The sequence below is a fragment of the Pristiophorus japonicus genome, chromosome 22, assembly GCF_044704955.1.
Source record: "Pristiophorus japonicus isolate sPriJap1 chromosome 22, sPriJap1.hap1, whole genome shotgun sequence".
NCBI classification, from domain to species: domain Eukaryota; kingdom Metazoa; phylum Chordata; class Chondrichthyes; family Pristiophoridae; genus Pristiophorus; species Pristiophorus japonicus.
In genome coordinates this window covers 23,280,334-23,298,574 of record NC_091998.1, presented here as the reverse complement: position 1 = coordinate 23,298,574, position 18,241 = coordinate 23,280,334, and the positions used below count along the sequence as shown (strand labels likewise).

Sequence of the window (18,241 nt, the reverse complement as noted above, 5' to 3'; positions counted from 1 at the left end):
CAACGCCGTTGACACATTATCGAGACCCCGCGTTCTGAAAGACTTGCCTTTGTGGTTGCTGATTCTGCGAGTCACAGAAGGCATTTCGGGTAATGTCTTGCGATGAAGCCTCTCTCTGATCACCAAGCTCCGATCAGGCTGGTTCGCTCCACTGTCTTTCCGCTGTACCTGCAAAAGGCGATGAAAAGACAACTTGAAATATGTATTCATGGTCAGGCCACATATTCCTTCCTGCTAGGCAGCAAGCTCTCAATCACTAGATCCCAGCACGAAATTATGGTTCTATTTTTGTGGAAAGAATTGTCACTAAACTGTAAAAAAAAATAAAATCCACAACATTTGAAGATTTATTACAATCAAATCCAGGATGTAACTTGTACTGCACAGTGTGTTGCTATTCTATACAGTTCAAAGGTCACAGGTCGATAGCAAACTACCACTCAACTGTGTTTCACACGATACCCATTATTATACACAAATCCCAGCATCGTAGTGCGATGTATAATAAGTGATTCTGCAGTTATTAACAAGTCTACAGGGAATAACTGTTCCTTAATAGACAGTGTTTTGTGTTCTGCTGATAGCAATCTCACATTAATATCACTGCGTTCTGCTTATACTAATGTGCTGCTGATATTAATCTAATGTGCCTACATCACAAGGAACATTAAGATTATTTTTAACCAGTTTTCCTCCCTGCCTTTCCTGACTCCGTACTAAGGTGCAATTCCCCTGTCACCCCAGATGCTCTTCAGTGTCTTATCCAAACAGCCATTACACTGAGGGGTCGAAATTCAGTACCGCCGTTTTTGAGCCGGTGTCAGCGCCCGAGTGATTTTACCGCCAGCTTGAGGCACGGGCTCCAGCTGCCAAATTCAGTTTTTAAGCCCAAAGATGAGAGAGCAGCGCTAAAAGGTGGCGTCGCACACTCATCCTCGGACAGGAGCTCAGGAGGCCGACTGAATTTCCCCATGGGGAAGCTGTCGCCGTGCTCGCTGGGAAACGGGAAGAAAAGGGAAGAGAGGAAATAAACCTCAAACTTCCCCAACCCACGCACAAACTTCCCCACTGTTACAACTAATGAAAGAAAAAAAAAATCAATCAATAACTAAATAAATAATCTTACCTCGTTCTCTGGGCGATTAAGCCCGAGTTCCGCTGTTGGCACATCCCCTTTTTTCAGGCTGTAAGAACGCCTGCCAGGAAGGCCGACGTTCAAACTAAATATCGCGATAGAGGCGCCAAGGAGGCGTTGCACGCTGGATGACGTCACCACACGGGTGGCGTTAGCCGGCGCCTTTGCCAAAGAGCCGACTGAATTTCTGCGCAAGCGTGGAGGCCGTTTACCATCGACGGTAGACCTTTGCCGCCCGTTAGCTGCCTCCCGCGCGCGGTAACGTGTGGCGGTAGAAACGGAATTTCGACCCCTGAGTGTTGGCAGGCTATTCAACAGGGAGCGGGGGGGGGCCACACGTCCGGGTCCGATACTGCCCTCACTCAACGTCCACACAGGGGTAGCTGAACGCGAGTTGGAGCATGGCCCCATTTTCTTCTCCTGAAGCCAAGGGCACTGAGGATAATTGTAATATCCCTACGGCCGTCTCCGCTGACTCAGTGCAGATTGCAGGTTGAAGCTGGGGGCCTGCTGCCTTAAATGGTTCATGTCGCTGAAGCATTAGGGAATTGCAACAGTGAACATAATTGAGAACGGGGAGAGAAGTCAAATCAATACAACGCTAGGTAGCTGAAGGAGACACGGTGATTTCAAACAAAATAAATTGCTTGATTTTTTTTTTTCAAATAGTCCCATTGTATTTTGCTTGGTCTCTTAGCATTCTAAATAAAAGCTGCAGCGTGATGACTGTATACATTATATATGATCTGACAAAGGGTCGTCGACCCGAAACGGTAACATTGTTTTTCTCTCCACAGATGCTGCCTGACCGACTGAGATTTCTAGCATTCTCTGTTTTTATTGTTTACTGTATACTGTAGGAACGTCAGAACAGGAGCAGGCCACACAGCCCCTTGAGCCTGCTCTGCCTTTCAATTAGATCACGGCTGATCTGTACCTCAACTCCACTTAGCCACCTTAGCTTCATGTCCCTTGATACCCCTTACCCGACAGAAATCTATTGATCACAACTATGTTGCATAGTTAGCAAAGGAAATCATTGAAGCTCTGGTGGTTGAATGCACTGCTCAGTGTTGAACCGAGCCACATTGGTACATGCCAGTTTGATCTCATCACCACATTACAGGAAAGATGTGATTGCACGAGAGAGGGTATAGAGGAGACGTACCGGGATGTTGCCTGGACTGGAGAATTTTAGCTGTGAGGAAAGATTGGATAGGCTGGGGTTGTTTTCTTTGGAGCAGAGGAGGCTGAGGGGGTACTTAATTGAGGTGTATAAAATTATGAGGGGCCTAAATAGAGTGGATAGAAAGGACCTATTTTCCTAAGCAGAGGTGTCAATAACCAGGGGGCATAGATTTAAAGTAATTGGTTGAAGGATTAGAGGGGAGTTGCGAACTTTTTTCACCCAGAAGGTGGTGAGGATCTGGAACTCGCTGCCTGAAAGGGTGGTAGCAGCAGAAGCACTCATTGCATTGAAAAAGTATTTGGATAGGCACTTGAAATGCCGTAACCTACAAGGCTACGGACCAAGAGCTGGAAAGTGGGATTAGGCTGGATAGCTGTTTATCGGCCAGCACAAGCATGATAGGACAAATGGCCTCCTTCTGTGCTGTAAGTTAAGCAAGTTAAGCTCCGATTAAGCAATGCCTCAATTTAAAAATTCTCATCACCCTTCCCTATCTCTGTAATCTCCTCCAGCCTCACAACCACTGCACTCCTCAAATTCTGCCCTCTTGAGCACCCCTGATTATAATCGCTCAACCATTGGTGGCCATGACTTCTGTTGCCTAGGCCCAAGCTCTGGAACTCCCTGCCAAAATCTCTCTACCTCCCTTTCCTCCTTTAAGACGCTCCTTAAAACCTGCCTCTTCGAAGAAGCTTTTGGTCATCTTATTCTTATGTGGCTCATTGTCAAATATTATTGTTTTGGCTTAAAACACTCCTGTGAAGCGTCTTGGGACGTTTTCCTATGTTAAAGGCGCTATAGAAATACAAGTTGTTGTTGTTGTAAACTTCAATGTTTCGGTGACCTCTGGTCAGTGCTGAATTGGCTGCTCTCGATGTGGCAGTATTCGGGTTACAATTAGCTGCAGCACCCCGGGGTAAGGAGGGTATAGAATTGTCCAAGATACCTAGTGGTTCTGCCGGGAAATCCTGCCCGTTTGAACATCAGCGAGGACAGGATTGGCCTTGGCGCGGGATTCCTTCATGAGATAAAGACCCCCCTGACAGCTCCCCACCAGTTCCATACACGAAGAGTGGCCATTACTGGCAAACCATCAGAGAGCAGCTAGTACCTATGGGCCCATATCCCAGTGTGGGACAGCACCATCAGAAAAGGTGGGTAGGAAATTGTAAGGGGGGAATGGGAGGGGGGAGGATTACTAAAAATAAAGGGAATCGTTGTTCAATGGGAAGAAATAGAAGAGGTCAGGGTGACATATATCATGATATCAAACACGAGCAATAGGTGACATTTTTGCAGCGCTATAATGCTTGCTGGGATTATGATGTCACACGATGTGTTGATAAACACAATTCAGTTATGCCTGCAACTTTCCAAAACCACTGCCCTCCCTGTCAAACCTTTGTCAGACTGATTTGTTTTCAAATTGAGAAACCTAGGTCAAGAGCTAAGGCCCATGTCAGGGCAAATCAGATAAGAGTGGTTGAGCACAAAAAAAATCTAGGCTGACACTCCAGTGCAGTGCTGAGGGGGTGCTGCACTGTTGGAGGTGCCGTCTTTCGGATGAGACGTTAAACCGTCTGCTCTCTCAGGTGGACGCAAACGATGCCATGGTACTATTTTGAAGAAGAGCAGGGGAGTTATCCCCGGTGTCCTGGCCAATATTTATCCCTCAATCAACATAACAAAAAAACAGATTGTCTGGTCATTATCACATTGTTGTTTGTGGGAGCTTGCTGTGTGCAAGTTGGCTGCCGCGTTTCCCACATTACAACAGTGACTACACTCCAAAAGTACTTCATTGGCTGTAAAGTGCTTTAAGACATCTGGTGGTCGTGAAAGGCGCTATATTAAAAAAAAACAAATCCAAGCCGAGAAAGGAAGATGGGAACAGGTGAAGGCCATTCAGCCCAGCGACCCTGTTCCACCGTTCTATTCATTCAAGGCTGATCTGTACCTCAATTCTAATATCTTGCCCTTGATACCCTTACCTAACCAAAGCCGATTGATTTCAGGCTAGAAAAAGCATCCACGGACTTGTGGGAGAGTGAGCTGCAGATTTCCACCACCCTCCGTGTGACAAAGTGCTTCCTGATTTCATTCCTAAATGGCCTAGTTTTCATTTTAAGATTGTACCCCCTTGCTTTGGATTCCTCCACCAGAAGAAATTGTTTCCCTGGATCTACCTGATTGAATCCCGTTAACATTTTAAGCTTGGCTTTGATAAGGGGAATGGAGAAACTGATCCACAGTTCAAAGGTCCCAGGAATATCATCCAATCACACAGCGCGGAAGGAGGCCATTCGGCCCATCGTGCCTGAGTTGACTTTTTGAAAGATCTACCCAGTTAGTCCCAGGCCCGTACTCTTCCCCCATACAGAGAATGACTAGGAGATGGTTTGATGACTCTGGATTTTAAGAATAGTTAAGATATGTGATCTTTATGCAGACAATATTTTTCCTTATTTAAATAAAAATGCTTTTTGACCTGTTTTCAAGATCAGGAAATGTCTCACACTGAGTTACTGCACCTTACGTTAATTCCTTTATGTTACTCCGTTCCCTGGCCACTGACTCCATCCCTCTCCCCAACTTCTGTCTGAGGCTGAACCAGACTGTTCGCAATCTTGGTGTCATATTTAAACCTGAAATGCGCTTTCGACCACATATCCTCAGCATAACTAAGACCGCCTATTTCCACCTCCATAACATCACCCGTCTCCGCCCTTGCCTCAGCTCATCCGCTGCTGAAGCCCTCATCCATGCCTTTGTTACCTCTAGATTTCACTATTCCAAAGCACTCCTGTCTGGCCTCCCACATTCTACCCTACGTAAACTAGAGCTGATAGTAACTCGGTTGCCCGTGTCCTAACTCGCACCAAGTCCCGTTCACCCATCACCCCTGTGCTCGCTGACTTACAGTGGCATCCGGTTAAGCAACGCCTCAATTTCAAAATTCTCATCCTCATTTACAAATCCCTCCATGGCCTTGCCCCTCCCTGTTATGTCTTTGGATGCTCTGATAATGACTCCACGAGGCAATGTGTTGTACTTGAACTGTAGTGACCTTAGTCCTTTATTTGTAACTCCAGAGTGAGGATCACACCTGGTGGCCTGCCTTTTACACTAGGCCTGACATACCTGTACAGGTAACCTACAAGTCCCCCACTGCAGTGTCCTCTGATGGCATACCTTGTGATAGTACAAGCAGTAACCAGGTAGGATAGGTGACATCACTCTCCCCCAAGTCCTTAGTGCAAATTGCCTTTGCATTGACTGTGCTCTGGGCTTAGCTCTATCTGGTTGCCCCTTGGAGGGTCGTTTCCATCTTGGGTGAGTGGGTGGTGTTTCATTGGCAGTAGAGGTGCTGGTGGTTTCTGTTTGTGCGTCCATGACCACTCCATTCTCTCCCCCCTCCCCCCTGCCCCCGCATACAGATTGTGCCGGTGGCTCATAACATTTATATACATTCAAGTCCCCCCCCAAAAAATTGCATTTACGGTATTACATTCGTGGTACCTTTGTGAGGCAAGTACATTAGAATGGTGAGGTACATACTTGGAGTCAGTGCTGGGGTCAGCACCGGTGCGTAAGGACAAACTAGTGCCAGAACTGCTGGATGGTGTATAGGTAGTCTTGTGGCGGCGCGGTGCCCAGTGCTGGCAGTGGGAACCCGGTTGGCTCAAGTTGCCTGCTCTAGGGGCCTTTGCCGTTGCTCTTAGCGTCGGGCAGGTTCACAGATGCCTGTGACCTCCCTGTCCTCTCCTTGTGCCCCGGGTCGCTGCTGCTCCCTGAGGAGCAGTCGTCTGGCAGTGCGCAGGGAACTGCTGACTCGCTTGCCTGGGCGTTATTTGGTTTGGGATCCTGGCTGGCCCCGGTCCCATTTGGGAGAACTGTTGCGGGTGACCCTTCGTTCCCAGGTGTAGCCTTGGTGGCGATAGGGTCTGAAGTCTGCACCTTAGCGCAGTTTGCTCTTTCAGGCTTGTGGCGGTTGGTACCATCGGGTGCCTGAGAGGTGGAGCCGATTGGGGGCAGGGTATCGATACAGGTGCCGTTGCCCTCCTGAGATCGCTTGTTTTGCAGCTTGTTATGTATTGGTTGCTTGTGGCCACACTCCATGGTGCATAACTCTGATCCCAGGGACGCAGGCTACAGCATTGGGTAGCTCGCTGGACCTGAGTGCACCCGATGGGTGTTTGCCCACTGCATTGACTGTATGCAGTTGAAATCCTACATCGCACAATGTTTCATTACTTATGGTAAATAAAATGTAACTCCGATCGCAATCGCGCGATTTTTCTTTGCTTATTGCATGTACACAACTCTGATCATCAATTACACATTTTACATCTAACTCACAGTTGCTATTACATTGATTGAGAGTGTGGAACTGTCCCTTTAAGTGTGGTGGGTTGCAGGCCTCCTTTAAGAGAGCCTTGCTATCTTTACCACAATCCTCTTCTCCCTTTGGTGCCACGTGTTGCTCCATCAGCGCTGCACCTCGTGGTCTGGCCACCGCCATCTTTTCCTTCAGTGCCTCACCTCGTGGTTTGGGCGCCATCTTTCTTCCATCCATGATGTCGAATGCTGTGATCCTCTTCTCCCTGGGTTCTGCCACCGAGGCTGGGAGGTCGCCTCTGGATCCGATTTTCTTCCTCTGGAGTCCTGCCACTGTAGCCTGGAAGGTGCATTCGGATTGTCTCAGCTGGATCATCTCCACGCAGTTGGGCTGAGTGGTCTGTGTCTTGGGTGCCGTGCTGGTCTGCTCTCTAGTGTCGGATCCAACCTCAGGTGAGGGCTTGTTTTGTCTCTGAGAGCGGAGGATGTCGATAGCTGGAGGGATGAAATCTTCCCAGCTCCAATGGATCTTCTCCATCCACCTTCTTCTGAGTAGCGTAGCGTTGGTCCATCACTTGCAACAACCTACAGGGGTAACTTATGCACCGCGCCATCATGGAGTACCTTTACATCTGCACTACCAACGACTGGGATAAGGTGTAAGTGTAGGTGTGCAGCTTTGCCTGAACTGGGACCAACTTGGGTTGTTCAGCCTGATTGTCCCTTCTTGATTCATTGCTGACTGGCTTGCCCCTTTATCCACTTCCATGAAGACTGGAACGCCATTTATCGTTACTTCCATTCTCAACGGAGAATATTCTGTGGTGCAGTAAACATGCCGTACACCTCATCGTGGGGCTGAGCTGTCTCTCTGACTATCGCATCATAATCTGCGCTGGATTCATGGTCGTCTGCAGACTCTTCATCAACACAGTGAGTCATATTTCTTTTACACATTCACTGGAGGTGGCCCTTTGAGCTGCAGCCTTTACCCACAAAGTCTTTAAAACGGCGCTGGTGAGCCCTGTGATTCCCTCCGCAATGCCAGCATGGTGCTACTCGATTTGGCCCCCTCGGCGGACTCTGAGTTAAGGGATTCAGCGGCCTCTTCTCTCTCCCCTGAGAATATTCACATTCTACAGTCCAGCCTCTAAAAGGCACCATTCTGTGCACAGTACTTGCTGGGTTTGAGTCCAGAGGCGCAGGTCGAGATCATGAATGCTTGGCTCATGGAGATGGCCTTCTGCAGTCTGACTGTGGTATCCGCAGATAGTAGTTTGTGAAGAAGGCCCTCATGGCCGACTCCGATGACAAAGATATCCCGCAGTGCTTCGGTGAGGTGATCGCCGAAATCACACGGTGCCGCCAGCCTCCTGAGATATGCAGCATATTTCGCGATTTACATAGAAATATACATAGAAACATACATAGAAAATAGGTGCAGGAGTAGGCCATTTGACCCTTCGAGCCTGCACCACCATTCAATAAGATCATGGCTGATCATTCACATCAGTACCCCTTTCCTGCTTTCTCTCCATACCCCTTGATCCCTTCAGCCGTAAGGGCCATATCTAACTCCCTCTTGAATATATCCAATGAACTGGCATCAACAGCTCTCTGCGGTAGGGAATTCCACAGGTTAACAACTCTCTGAGTGAAGAAGTTTCTCCTCATCTCAGTCCTAAATGGCATACCCCTTTTCCTTAGACTGTGTCCTCTGGTTCTGGACTTCCCCAACATCGGGAACATTCTTCCTGCATCTAACCTATCCAGTCCCGTCAGAATGTTATATGTTTCTATGAGATCCCCTCTCATCCTTCTAAACTCCAGTAAATACAGGCCCAGTCGATCCAGTCTCTCCTCATATGTCAGTCCTGTCATCCTGGGAATCAGTCTGGTGAACCTTCGCTGCACTCCCTCAATAGCAAGAATGCCCTTCCTCAGATTGGGAGATCAAAATTGAACACAATATTCCAGGTATGACCTTACCAAGGCCCTATACAACTGCAGTAAGACCTCCATGCTCTTATACTCAAATCCCCTAGCTACCTGAACAAATACTTTGGTTCGGTATTCACTAAGGATGACACAAACAACCTTCCGGATATAAAAGGGGTCAGAGGGTCTAGTGAGAAGGAGGAACTGAGGGAAATCCTTATTAGTTGGGAAATTGTGTTGGGGAAATTGATGGGATTGAATGCCGATAAATCCCCAGGGCCTGATGGTCTGTATCCCAGAGTACTTAAGGAGGTGGCCTTGGAAATAGCGGATGCATTGACAGTCATTTTCCAACATTCCATAGACTCTGGATCAGTTCCTATCGAGTGGAGGGTAGTCAATGTAACCCCACTTTTTAAAAAAGGAGGGAGAGAGAAAACAGGGAATTATAAACTGGTCAGCCTAATATCAGTAGTGGGTAAAATGATGGAATCAATTATTAAGGATGTCATAGCAGTGCATTTGGAAAGAGGTGACATGATAGGTCCAAGTCAGCATGGATTTGTGAAAGGGAAATCATGCTTGACAAATCTTCTGGAATTTTTTGAGGATGTTTCCAGTAGAGTGGACAAGGGAGAACCAGTTGATGTGGTATATTTGGACTTTCAGAAGGCTTTCGACAAGGTCCCACACGAGAGATTAATATGCAAAGTTAAAGCACATGGGATTGGGGGTAGTGTGCTGACATGGATTGAGAACTGGTTGTCAGACAGGAAGCAAAGAGTAGGAGTAAATGGGTACTTTTCAGAATGGCAGGCAGTGATTAGTGGGGTACCGCAAGGTTCTGTGCTGGGGCCCTAGCTGTTTACATTGTACATTAATGATTTGGACGAGGGGATTAAATGTAGTATCTCCAAATTTGCGGATGACACTAAGTTGGGTGGCAGTGTGAGCTGCGAGGAGGATGCTATGAGGTTGCAGAGTGACTTGGATAGGTTAGGTGAGTGGGCAAATGCATGGCAGATGAAGTATAATGTGGATAAATGTGAGGTTATCCACTTTGGTGGTAAAAACAGAGAGATAGACTATTATCTGAACGGTGACAGATTAGGAAAAGGAGAGGTGCAACGAGACTTGGGTGTCATGGTACATCAGTCATTGAAGGTTGGCATGCAGGTACAACAGGCGGTTAAGAAAGCAAATGGCATGTTGGCCTTCATAGCGAGGGGATTTGAGTACAGGGGCAGGGAGGTATTGCTACAGTTGTACAGGGCCTTGGTGAGGCCACACCTGGAGTATTGTGTACAGTTTTGGTCTCCTAACTTGAGGAAGGACATTCTTGCTGTTGTGGGATTCTTGCTAATGACTGATGTACCATGACACCCACATCTCGTTGCACCTCCCCTTTTCCTAATCTGCCGTCATTCAGATAATATTCTGCCTTCGTGTTTTTGCCATCAAAGTAGACAACCTCACATTTATCCACATTATACTGCATCTGCCATGCATTTGCCCACTCACTTAATCTGTCCAAGTCACCCTGCAGCCTCTTAACGTCCTCCTCACAGCTCACACCACCACCCAGCTTAGTGTCATCTGCAAACTTGGAGATATTACATTCAATTCCTTCATCTAAATCATTAATGTATATTGTAAATAGCTGAGGTCCCAGCCTGAACCTTGCGGCACCCCACTAGTCACTACCTGCCATTCTGAAAAGGACCTGTTTATCCCGACTCTCTTTCCTGTCTGCCAACCAGTTCTCTATCCATGTCTGTACATTACCCCCAATGCCATGTGCTTTAATTTTGCACACCAATTTCTTGTGTGCGACCTTGTCAAAAGCCTTTTGAAAGTCCAAATACACCACATCCACTGGTTCTCCCTGGCCTTCAGGCCGTTGGTGTGTATAAAACCGGTGTCTAGCTGTGAGGATGCTCTTTTTGGGCTTGAGTTGTTCTTGGATCAGCGTTACGAGCTCCTCGTACATCTTGATCATTGTCTTCGCTGGTGCCAGCAAGTCCCTGACGAGGCCATAGACGGTGGGCCTACAACTGGTTAGCAGGATCGCTCTGCGCTTATCAGCCAGTGTGGCCGGATTGTCGCCTGCCAGGTCGTTTGCTGTGAAGAAATGGTCTAGCCTCTCCACAAAGGCGTCCCAATTATCACCATCGGCAAACTGCCTCAACGTACCAAAGTTAGCCATTTTCGTGTGAAATTTCGTAAACTCGTCGCCAATTGTTATGTCTTTGGATGCTCTGATAACGACTCCACGAGGCAGTGTGTTGTACTTGAACTGTAGTGACCTTAGTCTTTTATTTCTAATTCCAGAGTGAGGATGACACATGGTGGCCTACTTTTTATACTAGGCCTGGCACACCTGTACAAGTAACCTTCAAGTCGCCCACTGCAGTGCCCTCTGGTGGAACACCTTGTAATAGTACAAGCAGTAACCATGTAGGATACATGACACTCCCTATCTCTGTAATCTCCTCCAGCCAATAACCGCCCCCCCCGCCCCACCCCCCCCACCACTCCGAGATGTCTGCGCTCCTCTAATTCCGCCCTCTTGAGCATCCCTGATTATAATCGCTCAACCATTGATGGCCGTGCCTTCTGTTGCCTAGGCCCAAAGCTCTGGAACTCCCTGACTAATCTCTCTGCCTCTCTACGTCTCTTTCTTTCTTCAAGACGCTCCTTAAATCCTACCTCTTTCAGCAAGCTTTTGGTCACCTGCACTAATTTCTACTTAGGCGGCTCAGTGTCAAATTATTATCGCATAATACTCCTGTGAAGCGCCTTGCAATGTTTTACTACGTTAAAGGCACTATATAAATACAAGTTGCTGTTGTTATGAAGGAATTCTTTCCCACTTAGAGTTCTCCAGGCTTAAACAATGAACCTCTCCCTTGTGCCAAATGATGGATTGCCAGCCTCACTCGGAGATGAATACAGTTACAAACAGGAGTGCCTGGGTTTTGTATTAATGTTTAGAGTAGAGAGAAACCACATGGCATGAGAAGGAAGTCTGTACTTGTAGCCCAATAAATCAAATTAATTAGTTGTGGACATTGATGCAAACCAGACGCGGAGTCGGTGCAAAGATTACGTATCAGAAAAAGAGCTCGGTGTTGTTTCTTTTTGGAGTATTTTCCTGTCAATTTTCTCTCCTGAAGACACTCAGTCCTTGCTGTGGTGTGGTACGTATGCTGGCAGCTATTCAATACCTTGCCCATATATTCATTTATTTGCACTTATCCAGGCTATTCAAACATGGAGGGCATCACAGCCCAACCCAACCCTGTTCTCACCGTCGGTCCACACAGGTGCACCTAGCAGCAGAAGCCACTGGATAGTGATCTGAAGCAGGAACGCTGGCTCATTCTCACCTCCCTAATCATCATCATAGGCAGTCCCTCGAAATCAAGAAAGATTTACTTCCACTCTAAAATTGAGTTCTCAGGTGGCTGTACAGTCCAATGCGGGAATTACAGTCTCTGTCACGGGTGGGACAGACAGTGGTTGAAGGAAAGGGTGGGTGAGGAGTCTGGTTTGCCGCACGCTCCTTCCACTGTCTGCGTTTGGTTTCTGCATGCTCTCGGCGACGAGACTCGAGGTGCTCAGCGTCCTCCCAGATGCTCTTCCTCCACTTAGGGCAGTCTTGGGCCAGGGATTCCCAGGTGCCGGTGGGGATGTTGCACTTTATCAAGGAGGCTTTGAGGGTGTCCTTGAAACGTTTCCTCTGCCCACCTGGGGCTCGCTTGCCGTGTAGGAGCTCTGAGTAGAGCGCTTGATTTGGGAGTCTCGTGTCAGGCATGCGGACTATGTGGCCCGCCCAACGGAGCTGGTCAAGTGTGCTCAGTGCTTCGATGCTGGGGATGTTGGCCTGATTGAGAACACTGATGTTGGTGCATCTATCCTCCCAGTGGATTTGCAGGATCTTGCAGAGGCAGCATTGGTGGTACTTCTCCAGCGTTTTGAGGTGTCTACTGTATATGGCCCACATCTCTGAGCCATATAGGAGGGCGAGTATCACTACTGCCCTGTAGATCATGCTTAGTGCCAGACTTGAGGTCCTGGTCTTCAAACATTCTCTTCCTCAGGCGACCAAAGGCTGCGCTGGTGCACTGGAGGCGATGTTGGACCTCGTCGTCAATGTCTGCCCTTGCTGATAGTAGGCTCCCGAGGTATGGAAAATGGTCCACGTTGTCTAAGACCGCGCCATGGATTTTGCTGACCAGGGGGCAGTGCTGCGAGGTGGGGTCAGGTTGGTAGAGGACTTTTGTCTGACGGATGTTTAGTGTAAGGCCCATGCTTTCATACACTTCGGCGAAGATGTTGATGATGGTTTGGAGTTCAGCCTCTGAATGTGCGCAGACGCAAACATCGTCCACGTACTGTAGCTCGATGACAGAGGATGGGACGACCTTGAATCTAGCCTGGAGGTGACAAATGTTGAACAGGTTCCCATTGGTTCTATTGTTTAGTTCCACTCCAACCGGGAGCTTGTTGAGAGTGAGATGGAGCATTGCAGCGAGGAAGATTGAGAAGAGTTTTGGCGCAATGACGCAGCCCTGCTTGACCCCGGTCCGGACGTGGATTGTGTCTGTGGTAGATCCATTGGTCAGGATCACGGCTTGCATGTTGTCGTGGAGCAGGCGGAGGATGATGATAACCTTTTGGCGGTAGCCAAAACGGAGGAGGACGCTCCATAGTCCCTCACGGTTGACAGGTCAAATGCAGGAGTAATGAGGCCACTTGTAGAGATCCAGTGCTTACTTTATTTTTTTTTTTTAATTATTTACAAAGGAGTAATATTTTTGCCATTAATGTGGCACACTGTATATTAGGGTAGTTCACATGGACCAGAGTGGCCAGAAATCGGATTGTGTCTTTAACAAGGCTTATCTTGGCAATCGGATCATTGCTTCAATGAAACATGAGTGGCAACAACAGCACAGTAATAATGAGTTGGTCTATCCTCGGATATTGATGGCTTCTTATATTAATCTGAAGCACAGAGAATAATGGATCGGCAGGAGGGAGTGACATGACAGCAGCGCGTTTAAGTAAAGGTGACCTCTGCACGGAATTAAAAACCCTGAATTAAACAGAAATGGCTGCTGTGATAAAGCGAGGGTCTGACTGAATTGCCAAGCATTGCTTGAGTCCAGGGAGAGAGAGGGGCAGAGCCTATTGGACACTAACGTATGCTGACATGCATAAACCCTCTTCAATTTACATTCTTGAAATCATTGTTCTGTACAGCACATTGTTGAGTTAACAGGACTAAACACATCAGATTATTTGATCGGTACATGAACTGGACACATTTTCCTCCATCGGTTATGATTGAAAAAAAGAGAGAATAGAGTTGCATTTATTGAGGGAAATTCGATCCGCTACAAGATATTGATCAGAAAATCAAAAACCAATGACCATTTTTTCCTCGTTTCCTGAAGGCACTGGCTCAACAGGCTAGAAATTCGGTTGTTTAGCGCCACCATTAGCACCAGAGAGGGGCGCTAAGGGACCGTTAAGCACCTCCCGCCTGAGCGCCACGCTGTTAGCGCCTGCCGCGAACGTCAGTGAAGGGTTAGCTGCAGCGCTGACAGTTTGCGCTGCGCTTGCTAGCCCCTCCCACTGGGTGACGTCACCGGGAGTGCCACGCCCCCTCGTAGCCCCGCATTTGCAAAATTCAGTCGTCCACCTGCGGTAGCACCTGGTGCTAAGACCGGCGGGGGAAAGTAGTCGGTCCGACGACGATCCCGCGGCGATATCGTCCGGACTGCAAGGTAAGGGCTGAAATTGGACCTTTTCAACTTCTGTTTATTTGTTGCAGTAGTGGGAAGTGTGGGTGAGGTTTATTGAATTTTTCACAAGGATTTTTTTTTCATCTTCAGGCGTTAGGACGCCGGTGTCCTCGCGTCAACAATTGAGTCAGCCTCCCGCGCTATCGCTCCGTTAGCGCCCAAAGAGCAGTGTGCAACGCTTCCCTTAGTGTTCCACTCTCCTCTTGGGGGCAATGCAACCGAATATCGCACTTTGAGGCGGTAGACATCGCCCGGTCCTAAAAGCGGCCGATACCAAAATTCTAGCCCGTTAACGTGTCTTGTGGTTTCACAAGCAATAGCCACCAATCTGATACCTTGCTCCAGGGGGTAATTGCTCAGGTGGGAGCCCAGACAAGGAGCATCAGCAGCAAGTTATTCAAGTGTTGCGGATCCCGCCTGATCCTGCCACCTAATCTTAAAGCCACACACCTTTAAATTGATTACCTGCCGCTCACACAGGGTCGCATTTTCTGAGTTTGCGTCAATAACACGAAATCAGTTTCAGATTGTGCCTCCTTGTGTGTGTAGGCTCCAGCAAATTGCATTTGTTAGTGGACGCACTTTAGAAGCCGTGGTGAAGGACAATTTATTGCAGACGTGTAGCGTAGGCTTGTGAATAAGTGGGCCATTAGACACTTTATGCCACAGCACACTGGCGAATGCTTGTTCATGTAGCATCGCAACTGAATCAGTCTCTGAGGCTCAGTGGGTTTTCCTTCACTCATTGACAAAATGGCAAAGCCTCCGACTGGAAAAGGATGAAACGACCAACTCCAGAGTTCCACTACAGTTTCATCAGAAACACAACAGGCAGTGGAAGGGGGTGGGGGGATTTTAACCCCCCCAGGATGGGTGGGAGAGGAAGAGGGAGGCTAAATTCTAAACAAACTGGGACTCGACCCCGTTGCAAGGGTGCCTACTTCCGGTGTAACCCGGGCGGGTTAGTCGGGGACGGGTGGAAAACCTGCCCTCGAGAGGCGGGCCAGTCATTTAAATATGTTAATGAGGCTGCATGCTTCAGATTTTAGCAGACTTTTAGATTTAATGGCAGCGACCTGAGTTTCCCAGGGCTCGGGAAACGCGGCAGCTGAAGCAAGATGAGCTGGGCTGTATCCAGCAGGTCGGTTCTCTTCCAGCACGGTTTGTGGGCCAGAGGGAGCAGGATTCCCCGACCACTCGGTCCCCCCAGGTTACCCTGTCGCAATCGGCCTCACTCCCTCCGATCCGCTGGATCCTCACTCGTGATCTGATGCACCCCCACCCCCGATGACCAGGGCAACACTTGGTATCCAAGCTGACCCCCCGAATCTCCATGACCGACCTATCCCAATCTCCAGTCCAACTTTCCCCCCCCCCCGCACCCCCGATCTCCTGCCTGACCCTCCCTCCTCCCCCGATCTCCAGCTGATACCCCACTCCGATCTCCAGGCCGACCATCCCCTCCACCCTCCCGATCTCCAGACTGAACTCCCGATCTCTCCCTCCCTCCCTCCCTCCCTTCATTCCAATCCCCTGCTGTGGTCTTCAAGCGTGAACTTTTCAGATCAAACAAAAGTACTCCAAAGATATAGGGGAGAAATTCGCATTTTTTGCGCCTCCCGTCAGCACCCCTGGGGTTCACGGGGCGCAAACTATTTCTCATCTGGGAGGTGGGCACTACCACCTCTCGCACAATTGAGTGGGAGTTAGCGGAGGTGCAAACCGGAGCAGAAATGGGGGAGTGCCCCTTGAGGCCACCGCGAGCGATGTCAGCGTCATCCTCGCGGATCTCGAACCGGGCCACACTCCGCTCGCGGGACAAGAAGTAAAGGCGAGGGGCATGCCGCCATTTATTTTCTTTGCCGACTTACCGCCTTGGCCTTTCTCTGCCGATTTCGCAGGGTCTGTGCCACAATGGTGGAGCCCGGCACTCCACCTCGGCCTATGACTCTGGTACAATCATGTGACAGAATGAGAAGGTTCATCCTGTTATGTGACAGGAAGGGGCAGTGATACAGCTAACACCAAAACTGGGGGCCTTAATGTATCCACCAGAGAGAGCAGATGGGGTCTCGGCCACAGAGCTAACAGTCATTCCTTAACTGGAGTATCACACTGTAGAGACTGAGTGGGCTAGACATGGCATTATCCTGGTGAAGGGCTTGTAAAAGAAAACAACTTGCATTTATATAGCGTGTTTCATGACCTCAGGATGTCCCAAAGCGCTTTACAGCCAATAATTAAGTACTTTTGAAGTGTAGTCACTGTTGTAATGCAGGAAACACAGCAAGCTCCCGCAAACAGCAATGTGATAATGGCCAGATAATCTGTTTTAGTGATGTTGATTGAGGGGTAAATATTGGCCAGGACATCGGGGATAACTCCCCTGCTCTTTGAAATAATGCCATGGGATCTTTTACATCCACCTGGGAGAGCAGGCAGGGCCTCAGTTTAATGCCTCATCCGAAAGACAGCACCTCCGACAGTGCAGCACTCCCTCAGCACTGCTCTGGAGTGTCAGCCTAGATTTATGTGCTCAAGTCTCTGGAGTGGGACTTGAACCCACAACCTTCTGACTCAGAGGCAAGAGTGCTGCCCACTGAGCCACAGCTGACATTGTTGGTAAAAACGATTGCAAAGCTTTAGAATAAGTAAATTCCATTCCAAAAAAGAGGACACTACTCATCATTTTAGGGTGCCATGATTAAATAAAGAGATTAGAAAACAGTTAAAACAGAAGAAGAGGGCCTATTGGTAATATGAGAATAATAAAAATGATAAAACTAAAGGAGAATATGAGAAAATAAATGTAGGATAAGGAAAGCCAAGAGGGAGTAGAGGCAAAAAAATCAAAGAAACATCAAAAGGAACAGTAACATATTTTACATCAGTAAAAAGATACATTTTTTAAATCGAGCTGGGACCCCTGAGATGTGAGGATTGTAAATCTGTTGAAGATGATTAAACAATGTAGAGTTTTTTAATCAGCATGTTCCTCAGTCTGTACGAAAGAGGATATTGGAAAGGAGATTCACCATGAAGTGATTGAGAGCCCGATGTACGATTACTATGATAGATAAAAAGAAAATTCTCCATAAGTTATTTAGGTTAAACAAAGACAAGGTGCCAGTGCCCCGTGAGATACTTCACAGGGTCACGAGGGAAAGTGCTGAGGCCCTAATACTTTTACCCCCAGGATTTTCCTCTGGGATTCTCCCAATCAGACACCGTAACTTCAGTGGAAAACTTGCATTGACGCATAATTGGGATTTGCGCCAATTTTCCACCGGAGTTACAGCAGCTAATTGGAAGAATGACCAAGGAAATTCCAGACAGATTTTTCAGGCTCGACTGGGTGTGGATGTGCAGCAGAGGACGGCAGAATGGGCAACGTAGCACCCATTTTTAAAAAGGGGGAAGGATCCAATTCGGGTAATTGCAGGTCTGTGGTCGGGATCATTTTCGAGTCTTTAATTAATGATTCAATTGCCAAATACGAGGCAAAACAAAAACAGAAGTAGCCATTTTAGGATTTAAAAAAAGGATGAATGTGCTTGACAATCCTCATGGAATTCTTTGACGAGATACATGGTAAGTGGGGGAATTGAAATGGATGTATTATACATGGACTTCAGGAAATCCTTTGACAAGGTAGCAAACGAAAGATTATTAAGGAAAATTAAGGGTTATGGAACATGGGGAAGGATAGCAACCTCAATTAAAATGGGTTAGACTGGAGAAAACAGAATAGGAGTTAAAGGCAGTTTTTTAGAATATTTGGAAGTGGGTAATGGTGTTCGACAGGGTTCAGTTCTGGGGTTAGTTCTG

The 18,241-nt window shown here is 47.9% G+C and overlaps 1 protein-coding gene across 1 annotated transcript in view; it reads right to left on the bottom strand.

The window, feature by feature from the left end:
* ptpn20 (protein tyrosine phosphatase non-receptor type 20) overlaps positions 1–18,241 on the bottom strand; it is a 473,076-nt gene that overhangs the window by 350,728 nt on the left and 104,107 nt on the right. Inside the window, exon 7 of the mRNA XM_070865389.1 lies at positions 48–168. Within this exon, the coding sequence (XP_070721490.1) occupies positions 48–168 (121 nt within the window). The remainder of the gene's footprint in view (positions 1–47; positions 169–18,241) is intronic.